This window comes from Sinocyclocheilus anshuiensis, unplaced genomic scaffold (assembly GCF_001515605.1).
Source record: "Sinocyclocheilus anshuiensis isolate Anshui unplaced genomic scaffold, SAMN03320099.WGS_v1.1 scaffold804, whole genome shotgun sequence".
In the NCBI taxonomy this organism is placed as follows: domain Eukaryota; kingdom Metazoa; phylum Chordata; class Actinopteri; order Cypriniformes; family Cyprinidae; genus Sinocyclocheilus; species Sinocyclocheilus anshuiensis.
The window spans coordinates 136482-154458 of NW_015557098.1; the positions used below are offsets into that span (position 1 = coordinate 136482).

The 17977-nt window shown below is 38.5% G+C and overlaps 1 protein-coding gene across 1 annotated transcript in view; it reads left to right on the top strand.

Moving 5' to 3' along the window:
* The window catches only part of LOC107677481 (atrial natriuretic peptide receptor 1-like), a 108504-nt gene that overhangs the window by 36484 nt on the left and 54043 nt on the right, over positions 1 to 17977 (top strand). The window contains exon 4 of the mRNA XM_016472402.1: positions 8055 to 8168. Coding sequence (XP_016327888.1) covers positions 8055 to 8168 — 114 coding nt within the window. The remainder of the gene's footprint in view (positions 1 to 8054; positions 8169 to 17977) is intronic.

Genomic DNA, 17977 nt, shown 5'->3' on the forward strand with positions numbered 1-17977 from the left:
ATTGCACACCCGAGGTGTAACTGTGCATTATTTTTCTAATAATTCAACGGCCCGTCGTCAATTATTCCTTACTTCTTCAAACTAAGAAAAATATACATTACCATTCAAAAGTTTGAGGTCAGTAATTTTATCTTTTTTCTTTTCTAATACTGTTATTCAGCAAGAATGTAGGGATAGTAAAGACTTATATGGTTAAAAAAGATTTATATTTTGAATAAATGCTGTTCTTTTTAACTTTTTATACCTCAAAGAATCCTGAAAAAAGTATTGCAGTTTCCAAAAAAATATTTGGCAGCACAAATGTTGCCAACATTGATAGTTCTAATAATAAATCAGCATATTAGAAAGATTTCTGAAGGATCATGTAACACTTTATGCTGGAGTAATGACTGATGGAAATTCAGCTTTGCATCACAGAAATAAATGATATTTTAAAGGATATTATTACGGTAAAAATCACAGTACCGTAATTGCAATCAGAGTAATGAAATGCTGTATTTTTGAACACAGCAAATATTATACTGTAATGAGCATTATTGCTTTAATTGTGTGTACTGTAAAAGGAAGACACTGTTTTTGCCACAAAAATAACATTTATTGACTTTAAAATGTGAAAATACATAAAAAATGGCATAAAATAGATTTCAATTTTGTATTTTTCAGTCTGTAAACATTTTTTAATTTGCATAAACCTAAAAAATGTATAGTTTTTAACTATAAAATCTTTTGTGACCGACTGTTCCAGTATAGGGTATATGTCAAACATCACATTACAAACCAGAAAACAGTTCTCATTTCTGCCGCTTGTCAGAGAAAGTGTTATAAATTAACAGCATTATAAAATAACAGCGATATCTATTGATTTTATTTTCAGGTAAAAAGCTAACTTAGCTAAGTGTTTTCGATATCATTTTTCAATATCAGTGAGAAGAAAAATAAAGAACATTTATATATCAATCTTCATATATTACAGACATCAATGAAACTTATCTTTGGTATCTTTTCTTTAAGGCATTTTAAGTAAAACAGCTCTATATGTAGCGAGTGCATATAGAAGGCCTAAACTGGATGCAATGAACCTGTTTTCTGGTTTCTGCATGTGACGTTCAGCATTAATCCTATTTTCTTTCCTGAAATGAACATGAGCTGGCATCGTCTTCCTGGGCTGGGCTCTTCTTCCTGGCAGTGAATAAAAATGTGTTATTAATGTAGAAGTTTATAAGCAAAACTGACGGCTTGATGATAATATACAGTACAAGTTGGACTGGCCAAATCAAATGATCCAATCAACATGCATTACAATGCATCACTTCTCTATGAACCAGTAATTCTCAATTCCTGTCTCAGGGGCCCACTGCTCTGCACAATTTGTATGTCTCCCTTATTTAACACACCTGATACAAATCATCAGCTCTTTAGGACAGATCTCCATAAACTGAACTGTGTTAGATAAGACTGACATACAAAATGTGCAGAGCAGGGGGTCCTCAGCCAGAACCACTGCATAAACCACAACTTCACTCACAACCATCTACCTCAATAAATATATATTTTTATTTTTACAGCTAAGAGCAGTTTAGAAATAAATCAACTCAAATAATAAATAAAATAACATACATGCAATATGTTTGAAAATACATATCATACAACAACTGAAAAATAGGGCACAAAAAAATTAAACCGACAAAACAAGGGACACCCTTATGATGCCACACCAAACAAGGACATGCTATTCTGAGCATTAATGTATGGCAGAAATGAACGGCGAGGGCGCAGTTGACACATCGTAGCAACCAAAGCACAGTCTATGATTCAGTATTGGTCTGAGGCTGTTTCACCTGATGCCTGACTGATTGTGAAGAGCTTAGTCCTGATGCGGTTTTGCTGAGAATTGAAGCCGTTTAGTCTGTGGCGTGATGCCATTTTAACTGATATCTGAGTAACGTTACTGACGCAGAGCTCTGGGGATGTCCTAAATTGTGCCCTGTGAGGTGAATAAAAACATAGTCCTCTGAAAAATGTCTTGCAGTTTTAAAGTCTTACCTGTTGCTGTGTTTTCTTTCAGTTTTAAAGCAATATCCTCGCACAGTATCTATCAAGAGAAAACGAATACACGGCTTCAAACCGCTAATCCACAAACATATATATGTACATATATATACAGTATATATACATATAAGTTCAGAGGGAAATGCATAGGCATATTCACTGTGAAAACATATTTGTACAGGTCTTTGTTGATGTGTGATTAGCAGCCAGCTGCAGCTGTGTTTCCCCTTTTCAGATAGGATCAGACAGTGCTGCGTTTGGCTCAAAGTCGCAGAGAAATATGACTGGATATTTGAAATATGCAGAAATATGACAGTTCTGGAGGCACTGTCGCATGGCTTCATGTCTTCATATGGCTCACTGCCAACCGTCACCCCCTACTGCGCCTGAAAATGAACTTTCTAAATGTATATTTAGGCTGGAACGAGATCATGTCGCGCATATTTCTGTTAGCTATCTCAATCCTTTTGAACATATTTTTGGAGCAGTTAATGTCACTGATGGGATCTGGTTGAAATGTGTGTGTGGTGCTTTAAAAAGCTCATTTTAAATTGGAAAGATGATTACATAAAATTCGTTATCTATGAAATCGAAGGTTTAATAGGATCTCACTGTCGGTTTAGTCACAGGAGTTTCAGGAATGCACATATAAAATAAGTTTTGAATATCAACTTGCTTATCCTTGCTTCATATCATACAGTTTGATAAAGAGAGGTGTTATTACTTTCATGTGCAATCAAACTAAAGAGTTTCACCTTGTGGATGATAATATGGGCGGAAAATCCTGAAAAACTGATAAAACTGTCACCTGCCTTTAATCTGAATAGAGATGTGTTGTGTTTGATAGAACTAGGTGTTTTTTTTCACTCTAAGGAACTGCATTATAATGAGCTCTCACACAGACTCATAGAGATGGTCGATTTACATTCATTGGCATTAACTAACAGCTGTGGTGAGCTGACATTTACTTACCCACATACAGGAATCATTCCATTAGGCTCACAGATAACAGTTGGTACAGAAAATGATTTCATCAACTGTTTGCATCAGAAGTGACTACCCTGTTTGGACATTTGTGTCATAAAAGCTGAAGACTGTAGTGCAAAGCAAAATATGCTCATCAAGCAGTTAGCCAAAGCCATGACAGCTTCATTTTGTTAATTTTGTTTCTGTTGGGGCTGACACATGGAATCAAAAATGACCCCTCCAGTAACCCGTCATTCACATGAAACAATCACAGCAATTAGCAAACAACAATGATCCAATCAATTCCCAGTTGACAAATTCAACATTTTTTTTTCTCTCTCTTTTGAGAAGCCAGTTCACAGGACATAAGACACAATACCAGAGAAAAGACAGTCACACATTCCATTTCATCCAGAATTTAATGTAAAAAAAAATCATTCAACTTTTTTTGTCTCATGTACCCCCACAGCTCCATCAATAAGACCTAAACACTGATACCAAACCAGAAACTTGTGCCCTTCTATCAGAGCCGGTGCCAGCGCAGCACTGATGAGGGGGCGGCTGAGGTAACAAAAGGGGGTGATGACGTAGCACAAAGTAAAAAAAACAAAACATATGTGGCCCATTCACGTATTTGTCGGACCGTAAACAAATCTGCCCGCTTCTATTAGAATACTGGGTTTACACAGATAGTGTTTTGGTCGCGAGACAGGTCAGTGGATGTTTTTTTTTTTTTTAAACCGCAAGGTCTAGAGATGTGTTTTTAGAAGCTGAATTTCTTTTAACTTGAGCGCCGTGTTTTAAGTCAAGTCAAGTCAAGTCACCTTTATTTATATAGCGCTTTTAACAATACAGATTGTGTCAAAGCAACTGAACAGCATTAATTAGGAAAATAGTGTGTCAATAATGCAAAATGACAATAGTAAACACAATTTTTTCAGTTAAAGACAGTTCATCATTGAATTCAGTGATGTCAACATCCAGCTCAGTTTAAATAGTATCTTTGCAATCAAGTCAACGGTATCGCTGGAAATGAAGTGTCCCCAACTAAAATCTAGCCACTGTGCTAAATAAAAACCTAGGATTGTGTTGGTTATTTTCTATGAGTTTGTGGATATGCCTGGCCCTGGCAGCTTTTAGAGCCTGTCTATAGCTGGACATACTGTTTTTCCACGCAATTCTAAAAACTTCAAAGTTAGTTTTTCTCAATTTGCTCTCAAGACTACGAGTTTTTTTCTTGAGAGAATGGGTATTACTGTTGTAATGGAAAAGTACCGCAGTGGAATGAAAAATGCGTTCTTAGTGAATGACCCCACTAAAAGATAATTAGCAAATACAGATGGCAGAGTAGCTATTGAATAAAACAAAATCGCATAGGCAACAAATTCGAAAATCTGACAAAATAATAAATAGAATATAGAATAAATAGAAATAATATGTCTTAGGCAGCAGTTTTACCACAAATACAGACAATTGATACCACCACAACCACCAGAAATACTTAACTGTCTCTGCTTTACAATGAAACACAAGCTTATTGCGCCTGATTCCCTGACATAACACATTCATTGCGACCCATTTAACAGATGCATCATTTTAAGTTAGAACAACTTGAACAGCAACAAACAATAACAGTACGAAATAATCAACAAACTACGACCATCTAGCCCTTTATTAAACATTAAAGAATTATTTCATCATACCTTTAGCTTACTCAGTAGTGCTGCATTCTTAGTTGAACCGCTTGCGCAGAAAGTTTGTGTGTCAGATGTAACAATTAAAATGCGACTGTAAAATGGACTGTCCTAAATTGTTGCTATAACATCATATTAATGCTAGAAAGCCTATGCATTTGGCAACTGTATTTTTTAAATAAACCATGATAGTTCATAAATATAATCTATTTTCACACTCATCTTGAGTGAGGGGGCGGGATAGTCTGAGTGAGGTGATGCCCCCTCATCCCCCAATTTTTAGATATTTTGGCTGGAAACAAGACAAAAGATCTAAGCTAGAAAAGCATTTTTTGCAGTGTGGCGCTGGCCCTGCCTCCTATATATATATATATATATATATATATATATATATACATACAGTATTTACTCACTTATTTTTTTAATATTTAATATTTTATCTATACTTACATCACTGAGTATCACCCATGATATCACAACATTTTTACAGTTGTTTATGAGAAGACCATCTAAAGACTTCTGCAGTATGTCAGCTGCAAAAAAAAAAGGTCTATTAAATATGTAAGATTAGGTCCACAAAGTGTCGGGAAAGTCGTTACATTATTTATTGAAGAGTCCAGTGTTGGAATTTTCTAGGCATTTTGATGTGATTAAAACATTTTGAACAAAATTCACATTATTTTGTTTTGTATTTAAAATTAACTGAAAAAAAACCCGACATTAATCACAGTTAATTATTTTGTTGTATTAACAGCTCTTACAAATTTACGCATAATTCACCCAAAACTTTTAATTCTCATTTACGTACCAAAACATTATTAATGTTAATGTTAGAGACTGTTAATGTGGAACATGAAGATACTTTGTTTTGTTTTTTTCTTTTCTTTTTATTTTGGTTCCCAATGTTTTTTAAAATATATTCTTTTGTTTGTTTGTTTGTTTTTCTGAAGATAGAAAGTCATGCAGGTTTGGAACAATGCAGGAATTTTCATTTTTGGGGTATTATCATATTACCGTTTTAAGTCAAAATAAATTTTTCTATCATAGATTTAATTGAGTAAAACTGAAATCTTTCCAAGCTCCACTGGAACATGCTTAAGTTCCCATTGGGGGTACCGGTGGATGAGAATCAGTTATTTGGACCACCAAAATAACAACCAACAGACCAACTAAAGAGGAGCCTTTTAGTCACATTTTGGTCTTATTATTGTAATATTGATGTGACAAGGGACAATAACCACCAATACTAGATTCTCTTAAATATGAGTTACATACCAAAGTTTAAGACTCGTGTTTTTTCAAATCCCAAAATCCTTAATAATGAGCAACAGGAAGCACCTCACGCAGACGCACAAAACAGTGAGGTTGTAAAGAAAATGAGAAAACAAAAAGAAGAAAATAATATTTAAATTCTTCTATTTCAAAATGTCACGTTGCTAGTGTTACTAGCAATTTCTGAGAGAAAATTGCTTCAACATCAAATTTTTCATAAGGCAGGAAAATCTTTTTAAAAGCTCTTGCTGAAAATTAATCATATTTACATCACTGTAATATTTTCTAGGATTGTTTTGTTTGTCTGTTTTGTCCTTCTGTGCTGTTGAAAATCCAAGAGAAACTCTGTCTTTCAGAGACATTCAGCTTCAGTTCCCATTATCCCTGTCCACTTCACATGAATCATGATCTGTAATACACAAATCTGAGAGCCCTCAGAGGACAGACACAAAGTGAATTTGAAGATTTGAGAATACATAAATCTCAATTTTTAGACAACAGCCTTTTCAGGCTCAGATTGTCATAATTTGGCAGTTTGTGGCACAGATGCAAAAGAAAATTGTTGGAGTTTCAATTTTGGCTCAACGCAGTTGGAAGTATTGTGAAATTGGACATCAACAGATCACATAAAAACATTTTCTCAGAGGAGGTGACCGTGAAAGAGTGAAAACAAATGCTACATGCTTTGTGGAGGGAGCTGTTGATCATTTGTGCCATCTTTTTTTTTTTTTAAAGCAGACTTCCAAACAAGCCAAAAGACAAAGAGCTACTCAGGATAGGTGATTTTTTAAATAAAATGCTTCAACAATTTTTAATAATTGAATGTTAATTTGTGTTTTTTGCTGTTTGTTGTTGTCCTCTACGCTGGACAAAATTGGATTTGTTACGACTGGCTGGTCTTAGAGTTAACGAAGACCAGCTTTTTTCAGTTCTTTTGATTCGCATAGAGACACTGAGACACACACAAATCCACATACACATACCGCTACAGTCTTTAATGAATGAAAAAGAAAATGAAGCTGTCTCTCATGGTGAAGGTTTCCTCTGGCTGGTACCATCTATCTTTAACCCTATAAAGTTTACTGTATCATAATTGATGCACACATTTCTACAGCCTCTAAATTAACAGCATGATCAAAACTTTGCTGGAAAACCAATCTACTACATACCTTCTGTCGTCTGATTGATACTTTTTTTAGCAAGTAAAAAGCCTTTTATTATAAGCTAAAAACATCCACCTTGGGGTTGTGGTTCAAATGTCTTTTTGCTGTGAAATCTTTACTGATTTTTTCTAAATTAAACGTATGAATTTTTATATTGTTTATAATATTTCAAAATGAACATTTACTGGACTGAAGCAAATTAGGTTTACTTGATTATCCATTTTCAAATTTTGGATTCTCCATCCATCAAATTTAATCAAGTATGTATCAAATATGATGCATCAGGCTTTTGGGGAACATTAATTTGCCTTATTAAGGCAAAAGCCTTACAGAGTTAAAAATTATCATCTTACTAAGACATATTATTGAGAGATAGTGAGTGACAGCTGATATTTATATGCATTTTTATGTAAGTAGTCTGTTATACTGTTATAAAGATATCACTGATTTACAGTACAAGCTCTCAGAATTTCACCTTACATTTTAGACATATAAATATCAGCAACTGCACCAAATTGCATATTTTGCTCAGTTTGGGCCTCTGAATAAAATTAAGGTGTTTTTTTTCCTCCTCGAGTATGCGCTCCATATTCTTACTATATGAACCATAAAAGCTTGATATATCAAAATACTGTTATTTCATATGCCAGGCTTTACAGATTTAAATGACAAAAAAAAAAACAAATTATATAAATAAAATCAATAAGGACTGTGCGAACTCAACTGCTTCATGCGTCTGCATCCTTGAGCTGATTTGTTGATTGGATTAGCTGAAAAAGATTCTGTTTGGCTGTGATACATTCATGTGTATCAATCAATGTGTATCAATAACCAGTGTGAGTAAATGAACACTTTTTTTATCTTGTACATTGAACAACTCAAAATTTGCCTTTGTGTTGAATCCTCACAGAACGTGAAGATCCTGACCTACAGAGAGCCTCAGAACCCCGAGTACAAGGACTTTGTGTCCAAACTGAAGACAGATGCCATGGACATGTTTAACTTCAGCGTAGAAGATTCTCCGGTAAGAGTTCAACAAACTACTACTAAACAGTGATATTAACTAACAAAAATAATTGGCCATTTGCAATACTTGTAAAAAAAGAAGTACACTTTAGTATAGTTTTAAAAAGAGTACTTATTACTTTAAAAGAAGTTACTTAAGTGCAAACCAAATAAAACTTTGGACTGATTGTAAACAGATTTTTGAGACCATCTCTTGAGACCAAACCACTGGAATGAGATTTCTGTTCTGAAATTCATTCCTGGTGAGTTTTTGAAACCACATGGTTCCCATGTTGAATGAATATCAACCACTGCACACATAAGACCCCAGTGACTTTGAAGCGTATAAAATAATGCAAATGGTTTCTCTGGCTTCTCCAAGACGCAGCACATTTCACCTTGTCTTGATAGATTACAGCTGCACACTAACTCTCAGTTCACCTTTGGGATGTTTCTCATGAAGAATTACCCCAAGGTTTAGACAATAAGAATGAATTGTGCCTGCTGATAGCATTGTTTACTTGTATGCGTTTTCTACATTGTTTTAGCCCCCAATTCACTAAAGTAATTATGTAAATCAGATACAGGCACAGACCTACAACATTAGTGTTGATTGCAATTTGCACAGGGCAATTTCTCAGCATTCAAGCAGGCTGTGAAAGATGCAGCAAACTCCAGACACCTGAATTGATTCTTTAAATGCCAAAAGTAGTGGGACTGATAGCATGCATCAGCATGTGTGCGATCCACCGGTCCAAACTTAATAAGAATGAGTGGAAAAATATATGTTCAAACAAGCAATCTCTGCTGGAGTGATGAAACAAACTGCAATGACCCACACAGCTTTCACACCACAGACTGAGAATATAAGCTGCAACTTCAAGTGCCAAGCACAAACGGTCACCAGCATGAACCACGGAAAAAAATGTGGTTGAATCCAAAATTGTACATTATGGACGTATGTCCCATAAGACATAGTCGCAAAAGAACAAAGCAGACAGTTGAATGAGACACAGTTAAATGTGAGCACTACTACTGAATAAGGTACGTCCTCTTTTGACCTGACATGTCCTGACTGGGATTTCTAAATTGCTTAAAATGTATGGGTTTTGGTTTTGTTTTGCTATTGACGTGCTCTTTACAGTCTTCATAAATTATATACAGTATACACGTATTTGTATCGCTTTGATCATTCTCTGTAGATCCCACCTTCTTACATGCCATGATTGGTCGATTATGTACAAAACTACTTTTAAGCCATTACCTTCAGCAATGAAGAAAACAATAGGAAAACAAAGCCAAAACCTGGACATTTTAGGCAATTTAGAAAACCTGGCCGAGACATGTCCAGGAAAAAGAGAATGTACACTCTAAAAAATGCTGGGTTAAAAAGGGACAAACCCAGCTATTGGGTTGTTTTGACCCAGCATTTTTTAGTGTATGTTCACCCTGTTACTGAATGCACCTTTAAATAAAAATCTGTTTACTAATTAAACTGAAATAATGCAATGTTAATTGCGCAAGGCATGCTTAGGAATCTGGTGCATTTTATATTATCCCTCATTTACATAGAAATAAGTATTTTGCTCAGATAGCCCGTATCAGCCCTCATCATCAAGTCAAATTTATTTGTATAGCACTTTTCACAATTCACATGGTTTCAAAGCAGCTTTAGAGAAAACCATGATGTTAACATTTATAATATCTTAATATCTTCATGCCTTATAGTTGCATTTAGCAGATTAGAGTTGACGAGAGTATTGTTTAGATTTTGCAACAATGCAAGCAGTCAAGCAGGTGAGATTTGCCATATATCGCCCTATGTAAGTGTACTGTATGTACTGTATGTGGATAAAGTTGGACCTACTTATATATCCAACTTTATATACAGAACTGGGTGATAGGCCTAGTTGCATTTTGTGACGAAATAAAAGTTTAATGTATTGTACCTGGCTGATGATGGACTGTGGTGTGTGAATTAGGATATCTGTTTAATTGAAAGGTTTTGCACAGAAGTTTAATGAATTTGGCATTTTGTGTTTTTATTTGTGACAGAATGTCCCCTTACAGAAAATCCATATCTAATCACAACCGCATGGGAGGGGAGCTTTATATTTATGTTCTGCCGAGGTTTTGGGATAGAAAGGGAAACTGGTTCCCCGAAACAGACTGAGATGGTGGTTGTTCTTAGTCAGAGAGGATTGAAGTTGCCGGCTCTGCTTGTTTGTGCTCTGCCAGTAAATGTCACCCGGTACTCGCCCAGAGAAAAAACCCTGATGCATGTGTTCGGGATGAGTAACCTTTCACTGACAGTGGGGAAGAGTGGTAATTACCCTTAGCTGCAGGTCTCCTTGTGCGAGTCTGTCACCACAGAGGAGTCTGTTAGCTCCAGGTCAGCTCAGGGCTGTTAAAGATGTGTGCCCTGAATGAGCCTCCTGCCCACCCGTCCTCTGAAGCTGAACTACAAGCTATTGAGTGTGTTATACAACACACCTACTGATGACCTTCTAAGAGGAGTGGATTCTGATTTGATCTTCTCTAGTAATGATGGTGGTCCTTGCCAGATCCATTTCTTCACTGTCAGCTGTGAGATTATCTGCTTTTCTTGAACTCTTAGAAATAAGTGTTCTTTAAAGGTTCTTTCTAGCACCTTAGATTTGAAAAATAATCATCTTTTTTGGCATTTACGGTTCTTGAGTTCATTATTTGGTTCTTTGAAGATTTACCAAGTAGATTCATGCTGCATAATAGGTTATTTGGATTGAAGTTTCTGGGTTATTTTGTAATAAATATATATATATATATATATATATATATTCATATTATTATTATTTATATGTTTTACACCCTTTTGTCTGAAACTCATGACTTCTTCCATTGAACACAAAAGGAGAAGTTTAGCAAAAAAGACCAAGCTGCTTTTTTTTTTCATGCAATCTCAATTATGCCAAAATATTTTAAGTAGGGCTGGCCCTGGCGGACAGCTGCTGCCTCCACCCGACCGCCGGTATTGGTTTGCAGCGACCGACCTGAAGGACGCGTATATTCATATCTCGATTCTCCCTCAACACAGGCCGTTCCTGCACTTTGCGTTGAGGAACGAGAATATCAGTACAAGGTCCTGCCCTTCGGTCTGTACCTGTTTCCCCATGTCTTCACGAAAGTCATTGAGTCGGCCCAGTCATGAGAGAACGGCGTTCAGCATTCGCATTCTCAACTATCTTGATGACTGGCTCATACTGGCATAGTCATGGGATCAGTTGTGCGTACACAGGTATCTGGTGCACAACCACCTCAGCCAGTTGGATCTTCGGGTCAACTGGGAAAAGAGCAAACTCTCCCCTGTGCAGAGGATCTCTTTTCTCTGTATGTGGATGCAGTGGACTGCAAATCCGTAGGGAAGCATGACCTGGTCATCAGGTTCCTTAGGGACACAAGGAGACTGAATCCTCCCCACCCTCACTTGGTACCCTCTTGGGATCTCCCCTGGTTCCTAACGGCCTTGAAAGAGGAGCCCTTTGAGCCTCTGCAGTCATTGGAGCTTAAGTTCCAGTCTCTGAAGACAGGGCTCCTGACTGCACTGGCTTCTGTTAAGAGGGTAGGGGACCTGCAGGCATCTTCGGTCGAAGATTCGTGCCTGGAGTTCGGAACGGCTCACTCTTATGTTATCCTGAGAATATATATATATATATTCATATTATTATTATTTATATGTTTTACACCCTTTTGTCTGAAACTCATGACTTCTTCCATTGAACACAAAAGGAGAAGTTTAGCAAAAAAGACCAAGCTGCTTTTTTTTTTCATGCAATCTCAATTATGCCAAAATATTTTAAGTAGGGCTGTCAATTTAACAGTTGCCATTGCAATTAATTTGGTGCAATTAATAAAACTGCACCTAACTTAGAAAATGCATTTAAACGATCCATGTATTAAATTCACCCCTCCCTTCCCAGACCTGTAATGCATCTCTATATTTCATACAGTTGCTGAAAAATATGATGCAGGACGACGACTGACAGAGTGATATAGCCTATTAGAATGCAGTTATATGCTCCAAAAAATCAAGATATGAGGGCAAAATTGCCCCTGTATGGGTTTTTGTCTTATAATTATATCATATGAATCATAGATTAGCAATACCACAAGAGCAAGATTGACGTTTAGTTTTTGTTTTGTTTTTTTCTCTCCAAGCAACAGTGGTGTTTTGTTAATGATTGAAATTATGTTTTTGAATGAATCGTGTGAGCCAATAGTTCAATGACCCACTCAGAAAGCCAGTCACTTGCTTAGTTTCTGAATGAATCAGCAGTTTGAACGAATCTGTTGAATGACTGACTGAATGACTCACTCATCAAGACAGTAACTTGCCTCCACGGTCCGTGTACGGTCCATGTACCTTTTGCTCATTTTGTTTTCTACTAAATAAAGAGAAATGAGAAACAGTCTGATTTTTGTTTTCTTAGTTTTGTTTGAGAAACGGAAAAATTAAACTTGAGCTAGATTTTTTTTATTTTTTGATCATGGGTAAAAAATGATATTATGCTTTAATATTTGTTTCACATGCGTGGGTAGCCCTGAAACGCCCCTTTTCAACTCATCATGTTTCTACTGCCTGTCCCATCACACAGAAGAAGAGTTAATCTGATACCACTCTGCAAATTAGTCACAATAACATTTCTTCATACTTCATACAACAAAACGTTACAAATCGCTTTTGTAAAATAAAGAAACCATACAGGTACGATGTGCTTTCTGGCATCTCGGTCTTCGTGAACTTCTTTCTGAAACGAGCCTCAAAAATGAACCAAAACTCAGTGAATACTTGCCTCACAGACATGAGGAATAAGCCTATTGAAAGCTTGAAATGTCTACTTCTTAATGAAACCATCGAAAACAAATATTTTCTGTTTAATTAATTCATATAAAACCAATGAGAGGTACAGTTTAATGCATCAAAAAATAAATGACTGAAGATCACACACTTTCGTACTTTCAGGTCGTTCTGAACACAACAAACTCACACAGGAACATGTGCCTTATTGCTAGAAAACACATGAAAAAAAAACAATAAATCAGCTCATGCTCATCAGCAACATGTTTGATCTCTTCTAACTGGATGAAATCATAGTATGAATCTAAAAAAAAGGAATCTATGCTTAACTTAATTATACACAATTTGATTTTCTGTGAGGTCTGTCAACTCAGACTGCCCAGAATCGGCAACATCGACTCTTCCAGTCTGTAAATTGGGGCAAAAATCTGGCCAAAAGTCATGCAGTATATTCCAGCCTTTAGTAACAAACATTCCCACGTGTAGATTTACCACCCTGCCTGTGTGTGTACTACAGTCAACATAGCCAAGACTTATTAGCAATGCCTGGAAAGAGTTGCAGCTATGTTTCCATAGACAACTATTAGATGAGATGTGCTGCACGCTGTATGCACAGTCAAATTATTTGCTGAAGTCTAATAAGGTGCCTGCAACTCTTCTCACTGTTCTGTCATCTGTTGTTCTAGTCTGTTAGCCTGATGCATCCATCCATTTTGCCAGGGTAGTGAGCTCATTTGGAAGGTTCCCTCTGCCCGCAGCTCACACGTCTCTCTCTCCGATTAGTTGTTCCTTTCACTGCCACCATATTATTACAGCCAAACAAATTCTCTCTCTCTCTATTTCTTTGTCCGTGTACTTCCTTTGGTGAACTATGTTTCAGAGTATCTCAAGTTTCTCTTCCCATTTCACTGTGGAAGGCCTAATTTCTCCATAAATTCTCTCTTTAATCCAGAGCATTGTTAGGCACTGCCTATGGCACTGCTCTCTCTGACCCAGAACACCCTGGCAATTGTATAGCAACACCCAGGCAACAACCCAGAACACCCTAGCAACTGCATAGCAACACCCAGGCAACCACTCAGCACTGCCTAGCAACTGCATAGGAACACCCAGACAGCTCATGTTTTCTGTTTTTGTTGTAGTTTGATCTGGATATGTTTGTGGCTCACAGTCCTTTAGCACACGTAAATATGCTGTTGCTCTCTCTTTTTGTATTGCTCACAGTCTGAATCTGTAATTGCGTTCTATGCTTTATTTAGTCTCCTTAATTTTTTTCTTTATATCTCTCAGCCTGTTGCTTTTTTTTGGTCTCAATGACATTTTTTCATCTATTCCTCCCCACCTCCCACTCTCTCAGTCCATTCAACCTTTTACTCAGAATTTGCATTTCATTGCACCGTCCTCTTTCTCTCAGGACAGTAGCAATCTCCTTTTCTCCTTCTGTAATCTCCCAATCCGCCGTCACACACAGATGTGCCATATCGATGAGTCCATGCTCTATCTATAGTTGCTATGACAACTACACCTTTTCTACAGCTCTCTGCCTCCTTTGGGTTTTTGAAGCATTTTTCCCTCCATTTCATTACGCAACAGCAGAGCTCAGAGTTTGCCAGCAACTAATTGGCTCTGTGTCACTGACTTCTACCTGTGAATGGCTGTAGCTCAGGGTGATAGAAATTTTAGAAACTTTGATTAGATTTTAGAAGTAAATAAAACTAATCTAATCTTCAGTTCAGCTGGGATCCTGTCCAGTTTCTCTTCAAATTATACATACTGTTTAATGGTAATGGCATTGGGTGGATGGATGGTTTGTAAGGTAGACAGATGACTGATTTTTGGCTGGAAATGCATCTTTCCCTTGCCTAAATTTAGCCGGATTAATTATTCATGATCAGATTTTAAGATGTACTGCATATTTGAATCATGACAGACAAAAATATATTGCTCAATGGTGTGATTTCATAGCTCAGAATACTTTATGGAATTAACACTAGTGCTTAAAGTATCAGCTTGTCTTCAAATTCCTTAAATTCTTACAATCTGCTGACATACAGTACAGTAAGTTAGATTTTGGAAGAATTTTTTTAGAAATATATGAGCTGCAAACATATATTGGTAAATCTTAGCACAGTTTGTGGACTGTTGGTCAGTGTTGTTATGGTTAACTAAAACTAAAACAATTAAAATCATTTTCAGTAATTGAAATAAAGCTGAAATTAAATAATATATTAGTATTTAAATAATATTAGTTTAATAAAAAACTATAAAAAAGCTAAAAATAAATGTATATAGAAAATATAATAAATAAAGCTATAATAAAGCTATATAGAAATATTTCAATAATAATAATGACAAAAGCACATAACAAAATTACTAAAACTTTAAAGATAGAAAAAATTAAAATGTAAAATACAATACTATATTAAATAGATTCGGTCGAACAGAAAGCATGCCTCACAGAGGAACGTGCTTAGTCAGTGTTGAACTGCTTGAATTCGTTCAAAGACAGGACAGCGGTCCCACTGAAGCTGTTTCAGAGGTTCCTGGGGCATATGGCAGCTGCAGTGGCAGTCACACCGCTGGGGCTGCTTCATGTGAGACCGTTTCAGCACTGGCTCCAAGGCTGAATGGGCATGGCAACGTGGCATTCACCAGGTGCAAATCATACCAGCCTGCCACCATACTTTCAGCCCGTGGTCCGAACCTGCGTTCCTTAGAGCAGGAGTGCCACTAGAGCATGTATACAGGCATACTGTGGTACACACGGATGCCTCTGCCACCGGCTGGGGGGCCACATTCAACGAGCAGGCAGTGTCAGGTGTTTGGATGGGCCCCCAAATGCACTGGCACATCAACTGCCTCGAGTTGCTAGCAGTACGTCTTGCTTTGGGCCGCCTGAAAGGGCAGTTATGCGGCAAGCACATATTGGTCCATATGGACAACACTGTGACCGTTGCGTACATCAACCGGCAAGGTGGTGAGCGGCTCAATCATGCAGCCAACGAGCCGTGCTCCCGGGAGAATGGAGACTCCATCCCCAGACAGTTCAGCTGATTTGGATACGTTTCGGAGCCACTCAGGTAGACCTGTTTGCGTCTCCGGAAACCGCTCACTGCCAGTTGTTTTACTCCCTGTCCAAAGGAACACACGGCACGGATGCACTGGCACACAGCTGGCCACGGGGCCTGTGCAAATATGTGTTCCCCCCAGTGAGCCTACTTGCACAGACACTGTGCAAAGTGAGGGAGGATGAGGAGCAAGTTTTGCTAGTTGTGCCCTATTGGCCCAACCGTACCTGTTTCACAGAACTGATGCTCCTCGCGACAGCCCCTCCCTGGCAGATTCCTCTGAGGAAGGATCTGCTTTCTCAGAGATGTGGCACCCTGTGGCAACCGCGTCCGGACCTCTGGAAACTCCATGTCTGGTCCCTGGATGGGGCAAGGAAGTTCTAAGTGACCTACCCCAGATGGTAGCGGATACCATCCCTTCGGCATGAGCACAGTCTACGAGACATGCTTACACCTTGAAGAGGAACCTGTTCATCGAGTGGTGTTCTTCTCACCGAGAGGACCCCCAAAGATGCTCGATCAAAGCTGTTCTTTCCTTCCTGCAGCATGGGTTCGAGCAGAGGCTGTCCCCCTCCACCCTCAAAGTATATTCTGCTGCAATTTCTGAATACCACGAGCCCATAGGAGGTAAGTCTGTAGAGAAGCACAACCTAGTCATCAGGTTCCTTAGGGTGTGAGAGGGTTAAATCCTCCTCGCCCTACCTCCATACCCTCTCTGGACCTGAGTTTGGTGCTGAGTGCACTTCAGCAGGTCCCATTTGAGCCCTTGTAATCAGTTGAGCTGAAGATTCTATCAATGAAGACTTTGCTCCTGTTTGCTTTGGATTCCATCAAGAGGGTAAGGGGACCTGCAGGCATTTTCAGTCTACGAATCGTGCCTAGAGTTTGGGATGGCTGACTCCCATGTAATTCTAATTCAGCCCGGCTACATGTCCAAGGTTCCTACCACTCCCTTCAGGGACCAGATGGTGAACCTGCAAGCACTGCCCCCTGGAGGAGGCAGACCCAGCCCTAGCTTTGCTCTGTCCCGTCTGCGCTCTGCGAATGTACGTAGACCGAACACAAAGCTTCAGGACATCAGAGCAGCTCTTTGACTTTTACGGAGGCCAACAGAAGGGAAAGGCAGAAGATGGCCCACTGGATAGTGGATGTTATCGCCTTGGCTTACCAAGCACAAGGCGTGCCCTGCCCGCACAGGTTGTGAGCTCACTCTACCAGAAGTAGTGTCCCCATCACTATACTGGGGCATAAAGACCCACACAGACCACATGGTGAGCACCCCCTGCTGGCCTCACTAACACCTCTTCCAACAGCAACCTAGTTTTCCCAGGAGGTCTCCCATCCAGGTACTGACCAGGTTCAACCCTGCTTAGCTTCAGTGGGCAACCAATCTTGGGCTGCAGGGTGATATGGCTCTGGCAATCCCATGTGATGGCTGTGGGATCCCATATGTGTATTCTTCCACGGTATAGCTTCTAAACCAATGTCTTCCCTTGGCAGTGCCTGCTCTGCCATCTCTGAAAAGGTGTAGCTGCCCTAACTTGACTTCCACATGCAGTACGGCCCTACTGGGTTAGTCCATATGTGTAAATTCCACTTAGAACCTCCCTGTTGAGGATGTGGCTTCCACAGCATTCATTTTCCAGTGGAAAGGGCACGCTTTCCCAGTGTGTTCCAAGTCTCACTGAGTGGGTTGTGCAGGAACAGCAGTGATTGACCTTCCCTGCGTAAGCCCTATCCCATCTTCTAATAGGAGGGATGCATTGCACCTGCTGCCTATTTATACTAACGCTGCGAGGCGTGGCAGTCAGATGCAAATATTACATTCCAATGTGCATTGGCTCGTTTAGTTTCACTCAAAGTAGATTGGTCTCTCTGGTGAGATTCCCAATTCGTCAGTCACCAATGTGACATCTCCATTCTCTC